The 21,048-nt window shown below is 46.1% G+C and overlaps 3 protein-coding genes across 8 annotated transcripts in view; 1 reads left to right on the top strand and 2 right to left on the bottom strand.

Annotated features, from left to right (window-relative positions):
* The window catches only part of STAR (steroidogenic acute regulatory protein), a 22,777-nt gene extending 11,054 nt beyond the window's left edge, over window positions 1-11,723 (bottom strand). The window contains exon 1 of the mRNA XM_055416598.2: window positions 11,598-11,723. The gene's annotated coding sequence lies outside the window, so the exon portion shown is untranslated. The remainder of the gene's footprint in view (window positions 1-11,597) is intronic.
* Window positions 1-11,851, top strand: part of ASH2L (ASH2 like, histone lysine methyltransferase complex subunit) — a 53,117-nt gene extending 41,266 nt beyond the window's left edge. For 4 of the 6 annotated variants that reach the window (XM_088832626.1, XM_088832624.1, XM_088832625.1 and 1 more), the window contains one exon: window positions 11,073-11,851. The gene's annotated coding sequence lies outside the window, so the exon portion shown is untranslated. Of the gene's footprint in view, window positions 1-981; window positions 1,120-11,072 lie in introns of all 6 variants that reach the window. The other 2 variants (XM_088832623.1, XM_088832621.1) reach the window with 1 other exon arrangement.
* On the bottom strand, window positions 11,662-20,961 carry LSM1 (LSM1 homolog, mRNA degradation associated). Its single transcript, XM_055416599.2, has 4 exons — window positions 20,673-20,961; window positions 16,056-16,124; window positions 15,146-15,261; window positions 11,662-12,191 (listed from the first exon to the last, which is right to left on the bottom strand). Exons 1-4 carry the CDS (start codon window positions 20,716-20,718, stop codon window positions 12,021-12,023), a joined length of 402 nt encoding a protein of 133 aa, XP_055272574.1. The 5' UTR covers window positions 20,719-20,961; the 3' UTR covers window positions 11,662-12,020.
* Window positions 20,962-21,048: the final 87 nt, after the last annotated feature.

Here is a 21,048-nt window from a genome sequence, read left to right as displayed (position 1 = left end):
AGTAACTATGCTTGGTGTCAAATTGAGACATTTTCTATAAGAAAGCACATGTTTTTAGACATTATGAATAGTATATATCAGTTTGCCAATCTACAGAATACTAATATAAAAGACAATTTATAATTGCTTACTTCTTATTTTCACTAGAAAGTAAGGATTTTTTAAGAGTTGAAAATGCTAATTAAAATATATAATTAAAACCACTAGAAGTTAAATAGGAAAACATTTTTGTACCCTAGGGAAAAAAAGCCTAAGGACTGGAAATGCATGTAGTTAAGGTAAGAAAGAGTAATTTTGTCCTAAAGAAAAGAGAAAGGGAAAAGCATAGGACAAAAAGCTGGAGGTGAAAAAGGAAGAAACAGAAAGTTTTTAAGAAAGAAATCCTGGGGAAAAAAAGAAAAGAAAGTTTTGTTTGTGATCAGGACTGGCTAAGATTAGAACAACTTTAAATAGATACAGACATTAAATAATTAAATAAATTTAAATAAATAAATTCATGAGTACATCAATTTTAATATTAAAGGTAAGGTGGGGGAAGGGATAAATTAGGAGTTTGGGATTAACAGATGCACACTGCTATATATAAAATAGATAAATAACAGGGACCTACTCTATAGCACAGGGAACTAAGTATCTTTTAATAACCTATAATGGAAAAGAATCTGAAGAAGAGCATATATAGAGAGTTGAAAAAATATATATGTATTCAATTAAAAAGAAAGAATTTATATTTAAAAATCCAAGATTCAAAAAAAAGATTTAAAAAATCATACATCCTGTCACTTACTAGTTGGAGGAGTAACTAAAATTGGCATTAAATTGTATAGCTCATTAAGTGATTCCGTTGCATTATCTGGCTTATTCCTAACCAAACCACAAGGGAATCAGTATAACTCAGTTGTATAGAAAAGAAGACTGTATAGAAAACTCAAAGAGGTTGAGTTTTCTCCATGTAAACTTGATCATACTTAACTTGGGCAGGTTCAAACACACGTTCCATCCTGGTGTGTGTGCCGCTCAAGCAGCAGGGACTTCATTTACTACTCTGTGCCTGGACCCAGAAGAGCGCCTACATAGAGTAGGCTCTCAATGAACATTAGTGCAATGAAAAAAACAAAGGTAAGGTGATGTGAAACCTGAATTTGGCTTTCTGTCTCTTTAAGAAGACAAAGTTTTCTTAGAATATTGATCTGCCTTCCATAACAGACTGTAATGTTTGTTTACCTTTTAAGTAATCTGTTGTAATGATCTGTATTTGCCTTTGAAATTTTTTATTGTCACTTTGGTTAAATAAGTGTAGTTTTACAGTGACCTGTGATCCTGTTTGACCAAGTGCTTTTAAACCTTTTTTGATATTTTTGATGGACTTCCCCAAAGCAAATTCTAAGTGAAATTCTTTGGCCTCTGTCCAACTTTGAGGTTTCCTGGTTCTATTGATACAAGGATGAAGTCACTGTCACACAGTAAGTGTCACTGTCCTACAGTAACCCCTAAGCGGGCTCCAGGGTGGAACTAACAGTGAGGCAGCACAGACGCTCGGGTAGTTAGATATTTTCAGGAGAAATTTCTGATGAATATGGATCCTTGCATCTTTCCTTATTTAGAAAGCACTAAAATAGTTAAAGGAGACACTGGCTCCTTGTGACCGGCAAGATGTGTGGTTGCTTGCATGTACCCATTCACCTCATTCCCCTACGGACCCATTCACGAGGCTTCAGAGCAGCTCCTCAGAGCAGAGGGGCTGGGTTCCTGGTATACAGTCCTTGGTAAATCTCCAAATAAAGCTGAAAGTCACAGCTCTCATGTGTGTTCCAACTGGCAGTGGAAATGACCCACTCAAGGTCCCACAGCTGGTTACCAGCAGGTCTGGGACAAGAACTCTAGCCCTCTGACGTTTAGTCCATCTTTACAGGGCTCCTCCTGCAGCCCCCTGACACTCTGTGTGTTCAGCTGTTCAATTTTTTTTTTTTTTTTAATGGTCTTTGTTCGTTTCTGTCATTCTTTCTTGAAAGTGAAGTCGCTTAGTCGTGTCTGACTCTTTGGGACCCCATGGGCTGTAGCCCGCCAGGCTCCTCTGTCCATGAGATTTCCTAGGCAAGAACACTGGGGTGGGTTGCCATTTCCTTCTCCAGGGTATTTTTTTTTTAATTTATTTGATTTTTGGCTGTTCTGGGTCTTCAGTCTTTATCTAATTTCGGTGAGTGAGGGCTGCTCTCTAGTTGCAGTGTGCAGGCTTCTCACTGCGGTGGTTTCTCTTGTTGCAGAGCGTGGGCTCTAGGCACGTGGACTTCAGTAGTAGGGCTCAGGGGTTTAGTTGCTCCATGGCATATGGAACTTTCCTGGACCAGGGATCAAACCTGTGTCCTCTATATTGGCAGGCCAATTCTTAACCATTGGACCACCAGGGAAGCCCTTAGCTGTTCAATTATTGATTCATCTATTTACACCAACAACCTTTACCAAAGCCCTGTGCAGAGTCAGTTCCCTTCTCAGGGGTTAGTTCTGGAGCAGGGCTGAGTCCTGAAGCTTACAGACCAAAGGGGAGAGCCGGCCAGAGACACCAAGAGAGGGGGCCTGGGCTGGGCCCGCTTCCTTTCTCACACTTTCCTGAATAACCTAGGCTGACCAGGGTTTTCCATAGGGCCTGGCATGAGCTGAAAGTTTAAAAAGAATGACAGGGTATTGGGGTACTCAGCCCCAGTCTTTGCAGTTTGGGGGCCCTGAGCTCTGAACCAGGGACTCATGAGATAGCCCAGCCTCTCCTTTGTAGTCCCTGTGACCCAGGCCCAGTGAGGGGGATCTCATCTCAGCCTGCTTGCTGGTCTCTCAGGATATCTTTTCCCTTTAAGGTTGTCCTTGAGGTTGCTTTTCAACCAAATTCATTTGGCAAGAATGTTGGGGGTTGAGAGAATCACATTAGCATTGGCCTTCAAAATTACTGTGGATGATGACTGCAGCCATGAAATTAAAAGATGCTTACTCCTTGGAAAGAAATCTATGAGAAACCTAGACAGCTTATTAAAAAGCAGAGATATCACTTTGCAGACAAAGATCCATATGGTCAAAGCTATGGTTTTTCCAGTAGTCATGTATGGATGTGAGAGTTGTACCATAAAAAACGCTAAGCACTGAAGAATTGATGCTTTAGAACTGTGGTGTTGGAGAAGACTCTTGAAAGTCCCTTGGACTGCAAGGAGATCCAACCAGTCAATGCTAAAGGAGATCAGTCCTGGGTGTTCATTGGAAGGACTGATGCTGAAGCTGAAACTCCAATGCTTTGGCCACCTGATGAGAAGAGCTGACTCATTGGAAAAGACCCTGATGCTGGGAAAGATTGAGGGCGGGAGGAGAAGGGGACGACAGAGGATGAGATGGTTGGATGGCATCACCAACTCAATGGACATGAGTTTGAGCAAACTTTGAGACAGTGGAGGACAGGGGAGCCAGTCGTACTACAGTCCATGGGGTTACAAAGAGTCAGACAGGACTGAAAAACATGGGCCTCCCCTCTTGGTGTGTCACCACAGCCCGGAGGTGGAGGGAAGACCTGAAAAACAGGAAAGCAGTGGGAGGCTGCTACCAGCTCTTGTGTCCGCTCACTCCAGAAAGGATGAAAGCGACAGGGCCTGCTCAGAGTCAGGCCAGGTGCCTGGTGCCCATGCAGCGCAGGCGAGTCTCACACACCCTCCTTCAGTCCTGCTGATGCAGTGGGAAGGGGCCAGCATCCCTGAGAAGCCCCTTTTGTGGGCTCCGCTCTGAGCAGTGGCTGCCCAGAGTCCCTGGTCCATCCTCCAGGGGCCCCCGGAGCCGGTCTGTGAGATCACCCAACCTCCTGGAACTGGCTTGTTCCCTACTGTCCGTCCCATTTAGAGGGGCCGTGTGGGTCCTGATGACTTCGAGTGCATGTTTGCTATCTCTTCCGTGGGCCTGGTTCCCCGCCCTCCCGGCGCTGAGGCTGCTTCCCCTTGTCTGTGGATGAGCAGCTGCAGGCCCCAGGGACGCCTTGACTCAGGAAACCTGCCTGAGGGCCTTGTGTCCCCCCCAGACGGAGTCCCAGGCACCTGAGGGAGCCTCTTGTTTGTCTCCAGCCTGAGCTGGGCGTGGAGGGAGGTCAGAGGGCCCCGGGGAAGGGAGCGGGCCAGCCGCCCCAGGCCCTTCTGTGCGTCTGGGCGGGGCGGGGCGGGGCGGGGTTATTATAGGACAGATCGGGCAGATAGTGCCCAAGGTCTCCCCGTGGCCATCTCAGGGAGAATTATGGCCGCTGTGACGGGGAGGCGGTGGTGTGGGGAGACTGCAGGGTGGGGGCCCTCGCTGCTGCTGATGTCAGAGGCTCTGGGGCACAGTTGGGCAGGGGGCGGTGTGCTGGTGAATTCTCCCAGGGCCAAGGCTCTCTTCCTCAGCCTTGCCTGGTTAACTCTCCCGGTCCCTCCGAGCAGTAGAATGGGGAGAGAGGTCTGGGAATTCTCTGTGGTTCTGGAAGCCATTTCTGGCTTTGCTTGCAGATGAGGGCAGAGCGCCCCCCGCTCCTGCCACGGAAGGAGACCGGTGGGTGTGGGGGGCACCACAGGCCAGGAAGGAAGAGACAAGGCCCAGCCTGGATGGGAGGCCCCGGGTGGGGAGGGTGGGCCCTACGGGCTTGCTCACTTCCCCAAGAGTCCTCTACTGAGCGTCCAGTGGACTTCCCTGGTGGCTCAGACGGTAAAGCATCTGCCTGCAATGCGGGAGACCCACGTTCAATCCCTGGGTCAGGGAGATCTCCTGGAGAAGGAAACGGCAACCCACTCCAGTCCTCTTGCTTGGGAAACCCCATGGATGGAGGAACCCGGTAGGCTACAGTTCATGGGGTCGCAAAGAGTCGAAGAGGACTGAGCAACGTCACTTTCTTTCTTTCTTTCGCTGAGTGTCCACTGTGAAGCTCTACAGTTTTAGGGGAAACTGATGGGTGTGGCCCCACATGGGGAGCGGTAGGGCGGCAGAGGAGGGGTGAGGTACACAGGAGAGGGAGGGATGCTCCTGAGGGCAGTCACATTTGAACTGAGTGTGGAGAGTCAGGTCAGGAAGGAGTCAGCCAGGTGTGAGCAGGGCTGGGGCGGGGGGCAGGTGATCCAGGTAGAGCATCAGGGTCGGGGCGCGGGGCGGGGGCCAGGAAATCTGAGGGTGCTTGGCTGGGCCGTGTTTGTAGAGCGCCGTGGGAAATGAAGGCTGAGACACAGGTGGAGGTCGGAGCAAGGGAGACAGAGGCGGAGAGTTGAAGAAGGGGACCCTGGGCTTGTCTGGGCCCAGCCGGGAGGAGGTGAGCGCTGAGCATCACCTTGGGTATGTGGGAAAGCTATGTGCTGGAGGACGGAGAGACAGACTTCCCAACCCCCTCCCAGCACTTCCTTTATGCCTGGGAGCCCCTCCTTCTTCAATCTGAATTTCCTTATCTGTCAAATCAGGGTTTATTTTCTTTTTCTTTGTGTAATCCTCTCGTGGCAGTCATGAGGCTTAAATCCAGTGTCTAGGCACTCTGGACTCCCAACCCCCACCCTCCAGCCCAGCCCAGCACCCTCCCGAGGTGCCCCCACGTTTGGGCCAGCTCACAGCACTGGACATCCCCTCACTCTACTCTTCAATTAGAATCCAATACCTTTGGGCCCCCTTGACAAACGTTTATCACACTGTCAATAAGGCTATTACCCATTCTCCCCACCCATGTTTTTTTAAAGACTTTCTTAAGCGCAGTTTTAGGTTCCCAGAGAAATTGAGAGGGAGAAACAGACTTCCCAGTGTCCCTCTACGCCACACCTGTGGGTCCCCTCTTCTGTCCATGTCTGTAAACTCCGTTAGGACCTGGAAATTTCATAAGGCGTTGGATGGATCCTTTTCAAATTTTGGACTCCCCAGCACTTAGCACAGTGCTAAGGAATTGTGTTGTGGGTTCGACCCCATGGACTGTAGCCCGTCCAGGCAAGAATACCGGAGTGGGTTGCCATTCCCTTCACCAGGGGATCTTCCTGATCCAGGGATCGAACCCAGGTCTCCTGCATTGCAGACAGATTCTTTACTGTCTGATCCACTAGGAAAGTGATAGATAATTAAAAGATAGGAGCCTGCCACTCTGGAGAGTCTCGATAAACACTGACTTTCTTCCATACTGTTTATAGGATACAAGCTTATTTACAGTTGAAAGAAGGGCACGTTTTCCTCTCACGGTGGGGCCATTGTGAGAGGGCAGCAGAAAGTTAAGGCAAGTTTGACTCGTGGGGTTGAGGTCATTTTGGCTCACCTCCCTACAGAGAACACTTGATGTAACTCAGCACTTCCTTCCTCAGTCTGAGTTGCTTGCCCTTGTGTAACTCTTACTTGTACAAAGGAGACTAACCCTAAGTTCACCAAGGATGTCGAGTCCCTCCCACGAATCTGGCTCAGTGCTGGGGACTCAGTAAATTATAATGGTTGCTGTGGAAGTTCTGGGCCAGGGGCTGTTCTAAGCCAGTGGTCCCCAGCATTTCTGACGCCAGGGATCCGTTTCACGGAAGACAGTTTTTCCACAAACCAGGCCTGGGGGTGTGGTTTTGGGATGATTCAAGCATATTACATTTATCATGCTGCTGCTGATCTGATAGGAGGCTGAGTTCAGGCAGTAATGCAAGTGATGGGGAATGGTAGTGGCCATAAATATAAATGAAGCTTCACTGGCTTGGCCACCACTCACCTCCTGCTGTGTAGTCTGGTTCCTAACAGGCCGAGGTTGGGTACTTGACCATGACCCCAGGGTTAGGGGCCTCTGTCCTAAGCTCTTCACACATAGTCACTCAGTCCTTACAATGACCAGCCAAACTAGTTGGCACTATTGGGATCCTTGTTTTATTTATTTACCGTGTGCATGCCCGGCTTACAGGATATTAGTTCCCGGACCAGGGGTCAAACCCTTGGCCGTGAAAGTATCGAGTTCTCACCACTGGACTATCAGGGAATGCCTGGGATCCCTGTTTAATAGACAAGACACGGGAGGCAGTGAGAAGTGCTGCTGCGTCAAGTTCAAGAGCATTCCCAAGTGAAGAGACCAGGATGCACAATCTGCTCTTCACCTTTTTTTCAGAAGTGAAGATTTAGTGTTCGTTTCTGCTGTACAGCAAAGTGAATCAATTATACGTGTGTTGCTGTTGCTCAGTTGCCCAGCCGTGCCAGACCCTTTGCAACCGCATTCTTTTCCATTATGGTTCATCGCAGGGCAGTGGCCGTGGTTCCCTGGACGGTACAGCGGGGCCTTGCTCTCTGTCCATGCTGTATATAATAGTTTGCGTCGGCCAGTCTCCATCATCCCTCCCCTCCGCGCCCCCTCCCCCTTGGGAGCCGCAGATCTGTTCTGTCCGTGAGTCTGTTTCTCTTTTGTAGATAGGTTCATTTGTGCCATATTTTAGATTCCACGAATGCATGAGTGATATCACGTGGTATGTGTCTTTGTGACTCGCGTCACTCTGATAATCGCTGGGTCCATCTGTGTAGCTGTGAACGGCACTAATTCTTAACGGCTGTGTGCGCTTTACAGAACTTGCAACTCCGTCTCTCTCTGAAAAGTGGGCTCCATATTTGCCGCTTACCCCTGACACATCTCAGGGTGATGAGCGGTGCGCCCGGTTATCCCCTTACACTGGTTCTCTTGTTTTCGTCTTCCTGTCCCCAGCAGGTAGGCTGGGGACGCTTGGCAAGGTCCGCGGTTAAAGCTGTCTTTGGCAATAGCCTAAACCAGGAGAACCAACTGAAGGCAGGTGGGCCGAGTTTAACCTTCCAGATATTTTATTTGACCTACACACCATTTTTTAGAAAATTTTGAATTAGTTGCCAGCACAAAGTACAGGGACAGAAAATAGACCAGTGGTTTGCCAGGGTCTGGGGAAGGCCGGGAAAAGGTAAATTGAAAGGGGTAGGGTTGTGTAACTATACGCAGTAGTTAAAACTCACGGAGTTGTACCTAAAAAGAGTGAAGTTTACTGTATGCAAACTTATTCGTTGGTAAAACTGGGTCTTCGAGATGAATTCCCAGGCAGTCGGGGTTTCTGACTGGTATATGGCCAGCACTGGGCCCTTTCTTCTTGCTGTCCTAACTGCTGGTGGGCCAGTGCCCTGACAACACTCAATTCCTTGTGTTTCTGGAGCACTTGAGGGCTTTTTGTAGCCCAGGGTCTACCCAAGTGGCTAGAATGGAGTTAGAGAAATCTTTTTCTACTCTTTTTCTTTTTTTAAACAAGAATAGATTAAAAACTAGGAAGCTGAGAAGTGGGGAAAAGAAAGGCAAAGTAGTAAAGTGAGAACAGGCCTTGATTTTACTCTCTGCTCCCACATAGGCCTGGCAGAGCCAGAGTCGACAGCAGAGGAGTGCTAAATAGGGTAGGCCGATCCAGGCCTTTGGTACAGACAGAAACGTGCTGCTTTCTATGTTGGTTTCCTAATTCTTTCAGGTTAGACCTTGGGTCACTGAACTACAAAACCTGCTTGGTTGGGAACAGCAAGCACACTTAAAGCTGTCTCCTGCTTTTCTTATTTGGGGGACCCTAGTCCATTCTAAAGGAGATCAATCCTGGGTGTTCATTGGAAGGACTGATGCTAAAGCTGAAACTCCAATACTTTGGCCACCTCATGTGACGAGTTGACTCACTGGAAAAGACTCTGATGCTGGGAGGGATTGGGGGCGGGAGGAGACGGGGACAACAGAGAATGAGATGGCTGGATGGCATCACTGACTCGATGGATATAAGTTTGAGTGAACTCCGGGAGTTGGTGATGGACAGGGAAGCCCGGCGTGCTGTGATTCATAGGGTCGCGAAGAGTCAGACACGACTGAGCGACTGAACTGAATTGAACTGAAAGGGGTAATATGGGCTTCCCTTGTGGCTCAGCTGGTTAAGAATCCACCTGCAATGCGGGAGACCTGGGTTGTATCCCTGGGTTGGAAGATCCCCTGGAGAAGGCAAAGGCTACCCACTCCAGTACTCTGGCCTGAAGAATTCCACGGACTGTATAATCCATGGGGTCACAAAGAGTCAGACACAACTGAGCAACTTGCACTTCATAAGGGGGGTAATATGCGAGGTGGGGGTGCAGCACTGTAGGTGGGAAGGAAACTGACAGGAGTACCTGTTGCTTCCAGCAACCCTGACAAGCCCTCCCCCACCCCAGCCCCATTTCCCTGGATGCTCTTCCAGGCATTTTCACACCAATCATCTCCCAACTCTTCACTCCTGGAGGGCCGTGGTCTCCAGTGGAGGCAGTAAGAAATCTCCAATTTCAATGTAAGGATCTCTGCTAATTAATTCACTCCTGGTTGCTGGGTGAGTCCTGCTGTCCTCATCCTTTGAGGTCTCTGAAATATCTTAGTAACTAGCCTGAATTCACATCCCCCATCCATCCATCCATGCTTTAACTCCACAAATTTGTACTGAGACTTGATACGTGCCTGACATCATTCTACATGTGCGATCACAGGAGTGAATATGACAAAAATCCTGCCTTAAGGACTTAAATTCTTGTTGGGGGAGGGAAATTTCTGTTGGATTGCAATAATTGCTCTGGTGAAAAACAAAGCTGCAAAGGATATAGTTGGGGATGGTGTTGGTATTTAAAATAGGTCTTCAGGGAAGGATTATCTTGTAGCTGTCTGAGGCAAGTATGTCGTAAACAAGAGAACGGGAAATTCTGGCCCCATCCAGGGCTTGCTCCACCTGCTCTACTGTCTCTTACTCGGCCTGACCTGTCACTCATACTCCTGTGAGCAAAACTGAGGCCACTCTCCAGCCATCACGTCTGGGTACCTCTGCGGTTCACGCTGACATGGCACCCACGCCCGATGGTATGAGGGTATCTGGCTCTGCTGAGTACCCAGGGCCCGCTGGGACTTTAGCTGAGTGGGGAGGAGAACAGATACTGAGATTTAAATTTAGCTAACAGCATGCAATGAAAGGTCAAGAGCCAACGAAGGGGGAAAAGAACAGCTGGGACAGTGAGAAGCTGCTGCACTGTTACATCAGAATGAAGATGGATAACTTCAGATAATTTCAGTATCTGCAAAGAGTTTGGACTGGGCAGAGCTGAGGGCGATCCCTGCACTGAGGGGCAGGGAGATGGAGCAGAGGGAGCAGGGAGCCTCGTCTTGTTCCATCCTTCAGGCTAGAGGGCCCTTCGGTCTAAAGGGCAACAGTCTAGACAACGGTCTAAAGGGCAGTACCTTACCGTAAGTGATGACGGAAACCCAGCCATGGCTTGAAAATTCCTGACCTATTAGGGTAACTGTCTTCTCCTGAACAGAAGAATAAATCGTTAAGTCTTATGATTGCATGTGGAATTGTCTGAGTGAGGTCAAAAAGACTAAAAGATGATCACAGTGAACTTGAATCTCTTGAAGATGCTGGATATTCTGAAAGAGTGGTGCTCAAAAACAACAAATTCTGCTCTCAAAATCTTCTTTTAGTGAAAGTGAACCACATCTTCCACAGTTAGTGATGGGCTTTTCCCCTTCATGTGGGAATAAGAAATTAAGGCTATTTAGCGGTAAGGTTAGAGGTGACACACACAAGATAAATCATTAAGTGCAACTTTTCTCATACTACCTCCTTTGAAACCAAGCCAATGATGAATAGCTGAGGTCAAATGGTTTATCTGCAAACCACTGAACTCAAACCATTGCAAACCCCTGAGCTCATAAAATGTGAAGTATATTGAATACTATAAAGTAACTCAAAGATAGGAATTGGATATAAGTATCTTCTCTGCAAAAGATGTCTCTGCTCAACAGACTGTAAGTATCTGGAATAATTTTACAGTTAAAAGAGTCAAGGAGGAAGACTGACTTGCTTGAACCCAAGTGCCAGAGAGAAGAGTCTGGATTTTAACCCGTTTGTCTCCCAATTCCAAGTTCACACTGTCCAATACCCAACACTGAACTCCTGGAATGTACAGCCTCTTACGAGATCAGCATCACACCAGAAAGGTGGCATCACTGGGGGCTGGCAGCCAAGACATGTGGGTAGAGAAGAACCTAGATCTATCAGTCAATGAAACACTGTTTTAAATGTGCTTCTTTTTGATGACAGCCTAAGATGCTCAAGACTCAAGCCAAAGGACCAGAAAAACCTCATGAAATTAACAGAGCATTTAGAGAAGTTGTGACGTGGATCTCATGGGGACACAGCTGGGGACACAGCTGCTACCACTCCTGCTTCTCAAACACTGGCTTCTGTTGTAACCAAGAACTGTGAAACCTCACTGAAAGAGCCCTCCTCAAGCCTGAACATTTTTTGTTATTAGGGGAAAAAAAAAGACGAGACAAGGGAGGACCTGCAGGATATTTAAATGAAGGAGTATGAAAATACTCCTTCCTAAGTGACTTCCCTGGTGGTCCAGTGGCTGAGACTCCACTCACAATGCAGGGGCCCCAGTTCCATCCCTGGTCAGGGAGCTAGATCCCGCGTGCCACAACTAGGAGTTCATATGCTACAGCTAAAGGTCCCACGTGCAGCAACGAAGACCTGGCACAGCCAAATAAATGAATTAAAACAACAGCAGGTTGGAATTATGACAGAAAGGAAATTCCATGTGTGTGTGTGGACTGCTTATACCTCTGAGAGGAGAAATTAAATGATGTCCGGTCACTGAAGGCAACTCAAACTTGGGAAATAACACTGCAATTTTGAGATTCGAGTTTTATTTACAAGTAAATGAAGACTGTCCCCTGTGGCCGCTCATTTGGGGTGCAAAGAGCAATGTAAAGAAGTAACTGCTGGCTCCACAGTGATGAGTGAGAGGAGTCCATGCCACTGTTTCTTTAAACGATGATTTTGTAATTAAAATGAAAAAAAAAAAAAAACAACCCCACAAAACACAACACATGATTTCTTCAAGTTGCATCTGTTAAAGAATTCAAAATAAAAATGACTTTTCAAAACTCTAGAGTCTCTCATCACATGTGTGAGGTGACCAGGCTGTTACTTTGTTTAGTGAGAGCCCTGCTCCCCAAGAGCAACAGTCTCTGAGCAGAACACTTAATACTCATCGAGAGTATCTGCCCGAGGGATGGACAGGCCTCGATCCTTCAGGGCCTGGACTTTCAGCTTCTCGGCTTCCAGCTTGGTCTGCTGTTCCACCCTCTGTTCTTCTAAGATTTCTTCAATAGACACTTGCTGGAGAGGTGTGTCACTCTCCTTTTCTAAGTCCTACAAAACAAGCAGGTTTGGAAAACTTTACCTCATGACCAATAGAAATCATAGATACAAAGGCAAACGGGTTCCTGTATTGGGCTGGAGTTATTTTACATACTTGTGCCAGGGCACAAACACCCTATGGACAGATAACACTGTACAAAGAAATGGCTGGCCACGCTCCTACAGAACACACGGGTGTGCTTTAACAGGAATCAGTATCAGTGTGCGTAACAAAGCGTTAGTGTGTGCAAAGTAAAGTCCTACATGAGTTAAGAACTACTTTTCTTACAGCTATTTCCCCAACCCCAGGGAATCCAAGAGAGAAGCCACCCAAGTCAAGGTAGCTTAAAATACATTTTGTATTTACACATGATAAAAGTCAGCCTAATTTCTGAGGCTTTTTTTTTTTGCTAAAAAGTAGAAAACATTGATTCAAACTAGCATCCCTGACCCCCAGCCCCCAAGCCAAAGGCAATCAACTGGCCCTCTGTTAACACAGGACTTCTTTCTCCTCCACGGCAACTAGTCTTCTGGAGAAAACCTCAGCAAACCAGTTGGGTTAGTAAACCATTTTGGCCCCAACATTCTTCGCAAATATTGGCTACATTTCCCACTTAATATGGTAAAATATGCTTTTTTAGTTTTGAACACCTTACCAACTTGATAACGCAGAACTTTGCTATAAAATTATCTGTCTACCCAGTTTGTTTCTTCCCCTTAAGAAGTTTATCCAGGTATCACTTGGTGTTTCTGTAACATGGAAAGCCTCTATGGACAGGGTACTCACATTTCTCATCCTCCTCTGACTTTTACTTACAAAATCTGGGAAGGCATCAACGAAACACCACAGATGGAGGACTCTCCCAGAGAGGTTAGAGCGAAAGTCACATAAATTCCATAAGCAAGCCCTGCTCTCAAAAGTTAGCTGCATCCAGCAAAATATATATTATTAAGTGTGATCTTCCCTCAGAGCCCATAGGGGGCAGAAGGGAAGACAATGTTCTTGGCTCAGTGTCCTACCTCCTGGACTTCCCAATGTTATGCACTGAGCTATTCGTGTGGTTATGATAATGCTGTTTCCCAACAATCAGCTTATTACTTAAGGCCATGTGTCTCATCATCCTTGAGGTAGAAGCCAGGGACTTCACAAACAACTGCGCGTCCACAGAATGCAAGTGGCTTCTAGTTTTGAGCTTTCCTAGAATTCAAACAGACCATCGATTCACAGAACTGTGGAAGGATTCCTGAACCATATTTCTTTAGTAATACCACTATAAAAAATTCTGCAGAATCTGAACTGTTAACATACAAAAAAGAGAGTACTCTTCTCCACGAAAGGGCTCCAAGGAGAAAATGTCACTTCAAGAATAAATACAGATTCTTCTCTTCACATACATCAACACAGGGCCGTGTCTGTGTCGATGTAACTGGCACAAAAAGTGTGTCTGTGCTGCTTTCTACTCTTCAACTGAAGCAGAGTGTGTGTGTGGTCTTGGGACTTAAATCTCTCCCCTGATAGCAAAGTAACACATTTCCTCTCTAAAAGTTAAATTCAGAAAAGTAAAAAAGGAGGGAAAAATAATCACCACCATCCTGCCATCCAGAGATTGGCCAGTCCCTCTGAATATACAGTCAGACGACAATCCCAACCCCCCAATCCCAGAATACTATGGTGCTTTACATCAACCACAAAAATAGTTTTAAAACTTGAAAGTTATTTCATATGTTTCATAGCAATACTTGGATAGCACTGATTAGTTCTTCCTAGCTATTTCCAACATGAACAAACACGACCCTGGCAGAATTACCTCCTTACTTTCACAAATGGTGTATAGTTAAAAACTGCTACGAAAACAAAAAAAAACAGCTACAGACCAAGCCACTTCTCTCCAAAGACTGCTGTAAACCTGACTTGACCATGTGGCTAGGGATTGTGAAATGTTACTGAAAACTTTAAAGATAAAATCAAGGTTCGATTTTCCTGGAAAACGCAATAATCAGAAGCACCAGGATCAAGTCAAAGATATTAAATAAAGCACTTTTAAAGTAAATGCGTCATGTAAACTGTGAAATCAAGTTTTATCTTCTTTAAAAATGTCGGAGTAGTTCTAATATATATTTTGGAGGAGTAGTTTTCTAATGGCTCACACACATACACACTCAAACTTACAGAAACACCACTTGAGAGGGTTTACCTTTTCACTTGCCAGCTGCCTTTCCTGACAGATAATAGGAACCTCCTCCTTGACTGGGAGCTAAGAAGCCAAGTGAGGTTGAATCCATTCTCAGAAATTAAGAAAGGTTTCTTCTGCAGTCACTCTTTCCCCCTGCCCCCTTTAAAAACACAGATATCATACTGTACATGCCATGTGCCTTTCCTCAAACCCAATTACCTTTATGTCATGAAAAACCATTTGTAACCAACTGTTTAAATGACTACAAAATATTCCAGTGTTAGTAAGCCATACTTCATTGGACTATTCTTCTCTCGCTAGGAATCAGGCTTCAATTTTCTGCTACTAAAGATACGAGAGTAATCTGCTGATGAACACATTTGTGTGAGACAGTGTTTGATATGTATAATGGCTGCACCACTCAGCTCCTGGGATCTTAGTTCCCTGACCAGGGATTGAACCCGGGCCTTTGCGGTGAGAGTGTGGAGTCCTAACCACTGGACTGCCAAAAAACTCCCATGTAGGACAGTACGTTTTATGATATCAGATAAAAATCGATGATATTTTACTGCTAATGGGATCAAAATCTTTAATATGCCAGGAGGCACTGAAACGAAGCTGACTGTTCTCTGGAGCTCTCCTTTTATAATATCGCTTTCTTAAGCTAATTTGGTGGTTTCCTGTGAGAAGCTGGGCGAAGGTGGAAAACATTTTTTCCTTCTTGAAAAGACAAAAAGAAACCTAACTGGCATGGTTATCAAGAGCCATAGCAGCTTAACAGTTTTCACTTACTATTTCTCCTAGCAGGACCACATTTTCTCCTCTGACCACAAAAATCCCTCGAGGAATATCACCGTATTTTTTGCCCACATGAATACGCTCCACAGTCTGATGTAGCACTAAGTTAGCTATAAGTGTACAGGGAAGAAACAAAGACATTTAGTTCAAATTACTTTATAGGAAAAGGTCCATAACTCAATCAGTTATCTTGAGTAGAACATCATCTGTGATTCTTGTAAGTATTTCAATTATGTTGTTCTTCCTTAAGCCCAAAGCCACTGACCTAGCTGACGTCCAGCAAATGTTGACATGAACTGGAAGTTCCTCAAGACAGGAGCAAATATAAAGTCTCTTCAGAAAAACGCAAGAGACAGAATCAAGATTAAGACCTTGAGTCTGATGTATCCCAAAGTATAAAATCCTGAGCTTAATGTTGGTGGTCCCTAAAAAGCTTCAGGAAAGGCCTCTGACCCACTTTTCATTGGACAGGGAGGGATTACCTTCAGGGCAGGAACTGCTTTGAAGAGTAGTCGCACCCAAGCCAATGTACAAATGAGCAGCCTTTTCAGTGGACTGAGTGTATTTCTATCATCTGGCTCCCTCTAATGGGGAAAATAAAAAATAGTCCAGAACACTGTAATCACATGTTCTAGTAGTGAAAACCAGTTTTAGAAATAAAATATAAGCTTGTAAACACAAGCTTTCAAACCACCTAATTGTAATTTAGAAAACAATAATGTAGTGACTTCAAACAGTATTTCATCATGCCAGGTACATGAAAAAAGTTGCAGATAAATAAACTTCAATACGAAACAACATAAAAATACAGTGGGCAGCTCTTATCATCCAGAGTATGAGAAGATAAGAGCCATCATGGCTCTTATCATCATGGACTCATGATAAGTCCATGAGTAATACATACCAAATTGATCAATGCTTCTCAAAAAGCCTATAAGTGTCCTTCCATCTCGAAGCAGGACCAAGTGCTTTTCTGGGGAGAGGAAAAGAGATCTTTAAAAAAACGAACTGTTAGCTTCAGCTAACAGTTTACAGTTTACAGGAGTTTACAGGGAAACAAAAACAGAGTTAATAGCTGATTAAGCTTTACTACTTCCTCTTACAGAGCATTTAAGGCAGAGTTCAATGAGAAACTGAGGGATGACCACGGCAGCCGGGGATTAGTTCAGATGAGAAGATGGGTGGTGAAAACAACCTATGAGGGGCAGCAGAGCGGGGAAGGGCTGGGCACGCAGTCAGGGGACCCAACGGACTGGCTCCAGATGCCAGCGCCTCGAGAGTTAAACCCTGGCAGCATCACGTCAGTTTCTATACCTGCCAATTTGGACATTTGCTCTAGATGGTCTTTATGATCTTAATTTTCCAAAATTATTTTCCCCTCAACTTAGACAGAGAGTTTCTATTTCACACTTTGGAATCAGAGATGGTTTTAAAGAAAAACAGTACCAAAGACACGTAAAATGAGGATGCTGATAATAAAACCAGAGCAAAAATTCAACAGAATGTATTGAGGGCTATGTGCTGTTCTGGGGCCTAGATATACAGTAAAGAATAAGACTCAGAGAGTCACCAACCTCATGAACTTATAAGCTTGGTGGAGAAAAGCAAACACATTTTTAAAAATGACTTATGGTGATTAGTCTAGCAGAATAAAAACAAGATATCAGGATAATACGAGAAAGGGAGGGGAAGCAGCTATAGAAGAGAGGGTGGTGGGGACTTCCCAGGTAGTCCAGTGGCTGAGACTCCGCACTCCCAATGTAGGGGGCCCAGGAACAAGATCTCACATGCGACAACTAAGAGTGTGCGTGCTGCGACCAAGACCCAGTGCAGCCAAGTAAATAATAAACGCAGGGAAAAAAGAGGAGGTGGCCAGGGAAGACCTCTCTGAAAAGGTGACTCTGTGCCGACACCGAAGAATGACTGTAAGCCCGTCGCTAGAATAGCTAGCCAACTACGCTACAAGGGAAGCCCAGCACAGCTAGCAAAAATCGCTTATTCGTCCTTAATGCCATGCATAAAGTACTTTCTGGAGAAGGAAATGGCAACCCATTCCAGTGTTCTTGCCTGGAGAATCCCAGGGATGGGGCAGCCTGGTGGGCTGCCGTCTATGGGGTCGCACAGAGTCAGACACGACTGAAGCAACTTAGCATAAAGTACTTTCCACATGCAGAACTTGGACCATAAAGAAGGCTGAGCACCAAAGAACTGATGCAAGACTCTTGAGAGTCCCTTAGGCAGCAAGGAGATCAAACCAGTCCATCCTAAAGAAAATCAACCCTGAATATTCATTGGAAGGACTGATGCTGAAGCTCCGATACTTTGGCCACCTGATGCAAAGAGCCGACTCAATGGAAAAGACCCTGATGCTGAGAAAGACTGAGGGCAAGAGGAGAAGGGGGCAAGAGAGGATGAGGTGGCTGGATGGCATCATCAACACAATGGACATGAGTTTGAGTGAACTCTGGGAGACAGTGAAAGACAGGGAAGCCTGGTGTATTATAGTCCATGGGGTTGTAAAGAGTTGGACACCACCGAGCAACTGAACAACAAGATGCAGAACAGTGCAACAAGATAGTGATTCTCTCCTGAAGGAATTTACAGGCTGTTTTTTGGCTATAATTAAGCACCGCAAGAGGGCAAATCTTAATTACATGAGAGTGAGAGAAACGGTATCTACCTAGAGGTATCTGAGTTGGACCTCAAAGTGAAAGTGAAGTCGCTCAGTCGTGTCCGACTCTTGGTGACCCCATGGACTGTAGCCTACCAGGCTCTTCTGTCCATGGGATTTTCCAGGCAAGAGTATTGGAGTGGGCTGCCATTGCCTTCTCCAATGGACCTTAAAAGGTGGATAATTTTTGGCCATGGGAAGAATGACAGGAACTGGGAAGAGTGACAGGGTCTGGGAAGAGGAGGGAAATCTGTAATTTAGGCAGAAGAAAAGGGAGTTATGTATCCAAATGTGTGGCTAAAAGTTGAGGGTGTGAAGGGAATAGGAGATGAAGTCAGAAAAGTACTGGGAGCAGGCTGAGTTTCGATGTGACTTCATGGGGAACAAGACACCTCTGAAGATTCAACTGGCAGAAAAAGAGAGAATGGTTTTAAGGCTATTACTAGAGTCTGAGACATGAAGAAGAGATCTGAACCAGGGCAGAGATCCTGGGAAGGGAGAGGATGAGAGGATCAAGACACTGCAGTTATAAGGGATGGAATTGGTCAACCAAGTGCATTTGTACATGTGGATGTGTGTGTGAGAGAGTGGGAAGCTGAAGAGATGGGTTAAAGATGATGCAGGAATTTTGAGTCATCTTGTCAGGGAGGCTGCTGCTGCTGCTGCTAAGTCACTTCAGTCGTGTCCGACTCTGTGTGATCCCATAGACGGAAGCCCACCAGGCTACCCCATCCCTGGGATTCTCCAGGCAAGAACACTGGAGTGGGTTTCCATTTCCTTCTCCAATGTGTGAAAGTAAAAAGTGAAAGTAAAGTTGCTCAGTCATGTCTGACCCTTAGCAACCCCACGGACTGCAGCCTACCAGGCTCCTCCATCCATGGGATTTTCCAGGCAATAGTACTGGAGTGGCTTTGTCAGGGAGGACCATGTACCAAAAGTTAGGAGTGAAAGAAGCACGATCCTGTGGAAGGTGTTTTGCTGTTGTGATTCTCAAGTGGTATCAAGACACCTGTGCAGAAACGTTAGCTGGCAACTGGAGATGTAAGACTGGAAGGCCAAAGAAGTCTGGATCAGAGCAATTTTCGATATGTCCACAAAGAGGTGATATCATTATTAAAGTCCAGGAACTCTCCTAGAGATTTAAAGAAAGCAGCAGCGAAAGATGGAACCTAGGAGTCCATTTCTTTTAGGGAACAATAACTGTTGCAGAGATAAGAAAATTAAGTACCAGTGTTGGAGAAATTAAGAAAATGAAGAATCCTATGATAATGGCATCAGAGTGCCAAAAAGGGGAAGGAATGCATTAGACAGATGTCTTTTAAGACTGCAGTTTCAGTAGTGTGTTGACAAAAAAATCTGACTGCAGGGTGACAGAGGTGGTCTACTCCAGGTAGCCAGGAAATAGTTAAAATGGGAGATGATTTAAGAGGTTTGGGGGTACAGATGTGAAAAAAGGAATGGGAATTTGATGGTGAAATATAACTGAAAAAAAAAATGACACACAAGAACATACGTGAGGGGGAGCAAGAGATATGAGAGAAAAAGGGTATAAGTGGATTCCAGAAGCAGCTGGAAGGAAAAATAAGACACAGATTGAAAGGAAGGAATACTTCCAACTGAGATGAGAGAATGGGTGAAAATACAGATAGACTGAGGAGAGAGGAGGAAAGTGTGTGTGTGTGTGTGTTGCAGTGAAGGCTGCATATGAACTGATTTGAAACCATTCAGTAAAGGAGGGGCTTGGAATCTGCAAAAAGGGGTTAGAGACTTGAGAAAAACAACTATTTTTAGTAGAATGGCAGGATGGGCTAGGGATCTCAAATAACTCCGATACATAACAAGAGAAGTGAGGGCACCATCCTCAGACAACTAGAATTAAAGATTTCATTACACGTTACAGACAGACCTGTACAGTGGTTATTCACACATGAATTTGATCCAAGCTACACTACATTCCCTTCAGTAGCAAAATCACTAATTTGGATCTAAAAAGTGATTTCAGACGATAGGAAGAGGATTTCATCACAAATTCACTCTTTACATACACAGTAACGGCAGAGATTGCTGAACTTGTTTGGAACAGTGTGGTAACTGTTTCGCAGCAATTACAAGTTAATGAGGCAGATCACACGACTGGCACAACTTTAAAAAGTGTTGTTTTAGGAGTAACTCACAGATGAGAGTTTGGAAAAACAAAAGACAACTGATACAACCGAGCTCTTCTTCAGGAAAGTGACTAGGAATAAGGGAGGTCTTAACAGCAAGAGAAAACTAACAGAGGAAAAAAGTAAACGTGAAGTGACTCAGTCTTTCTGGAAAAGTCACTACCTAGTCTGAAAAGCTAAATACTCTCAAACGGTAAAAGATTGCAAACGGCCACACAGTATAAACCCGACGTTTAGTGCTAATTAAGTCCAACTGCTGTTGTATTACTATTTCCGTTTCTGCAAGAATCCTTTCTCTGAGAATTCTCATTCATCCACCCAGTAACCACCTGGTACTTCGAAATACCACAGGTGGGCGACGATGGACCGGGGAAACGGTAACCTTCACACGTGAGCTTCAGCAGCCGCATCCCTGAAAAGCAGAAATGAATCCCACAGCTTGCCCGGGAGATCCGGTGGAAGCTGCGAGAGGCGGGATACAGGCAGGAGGCGAGAGACTGGCAAACGGTGGGTCCCGTGACTCCGGCATCCTGCGAGGATGCCAACGCCGGACGTCCAGAACTGGACTAAAAACACACCCCCCACCCCCCGGCCCGGACTCATTATCAGCTTCCTCCTCAAGAGACAGCCTCCTGGGAGGAAGGGCCTCAGCCCGGACTCCGCTCCGAGGAGACGAGCTACTCACTGTCGATGTCCTCGATGAGGCTGGCGGTGCCGGGCATATAGTTCATTTTGAGTCGAGACAGAGCTGCAGCGTAGAGCGGCGGTGGGCCAGCGGGTCCCTCACCTCCTTCCTCCCACCGCGGTCGCCGCCTCTGCGGGACCGGGACAGGAACCCGCACCCGGACCGACGCCGCCGCCCCGGCTTTCAGTAGCCGGGGCCTGCCGGAAACGCCGCCATGTTATCCCACCCACTTCCGGCGCCACGTGCCCGCCCTCAGGAAGAGGCGGGACCGCTCGTGTGGTTCCCCCCAGCCCCGGGAAACCCTTTCCTTATCCCTGACGAGAAGGGGGAGAGGAGTCTAGGCTGCACGGGCAGTGCGGAGGTGTGTTCTCCCTTT

This window comes from Moschus berezovskii, chromosome 26 (assembly GCF_049115385.1).
Source record: "Moschus berezovskii isolate FMDL1 chromosome 26, NW_MosBer_1.0, whole genome shotgun sequence".
Taxonomy (NCBI): Eukaryota; Metazoa; Chordata; class Mammalia; order Artiodactyla; family Moschidae; genus Moschus; species Moschus berezovskii.
The sequence above is the reverse complement of the archived record's forward strand: the minus strand, read 5'-3'. Positions and strand labels throughout refer to the sequence as shown.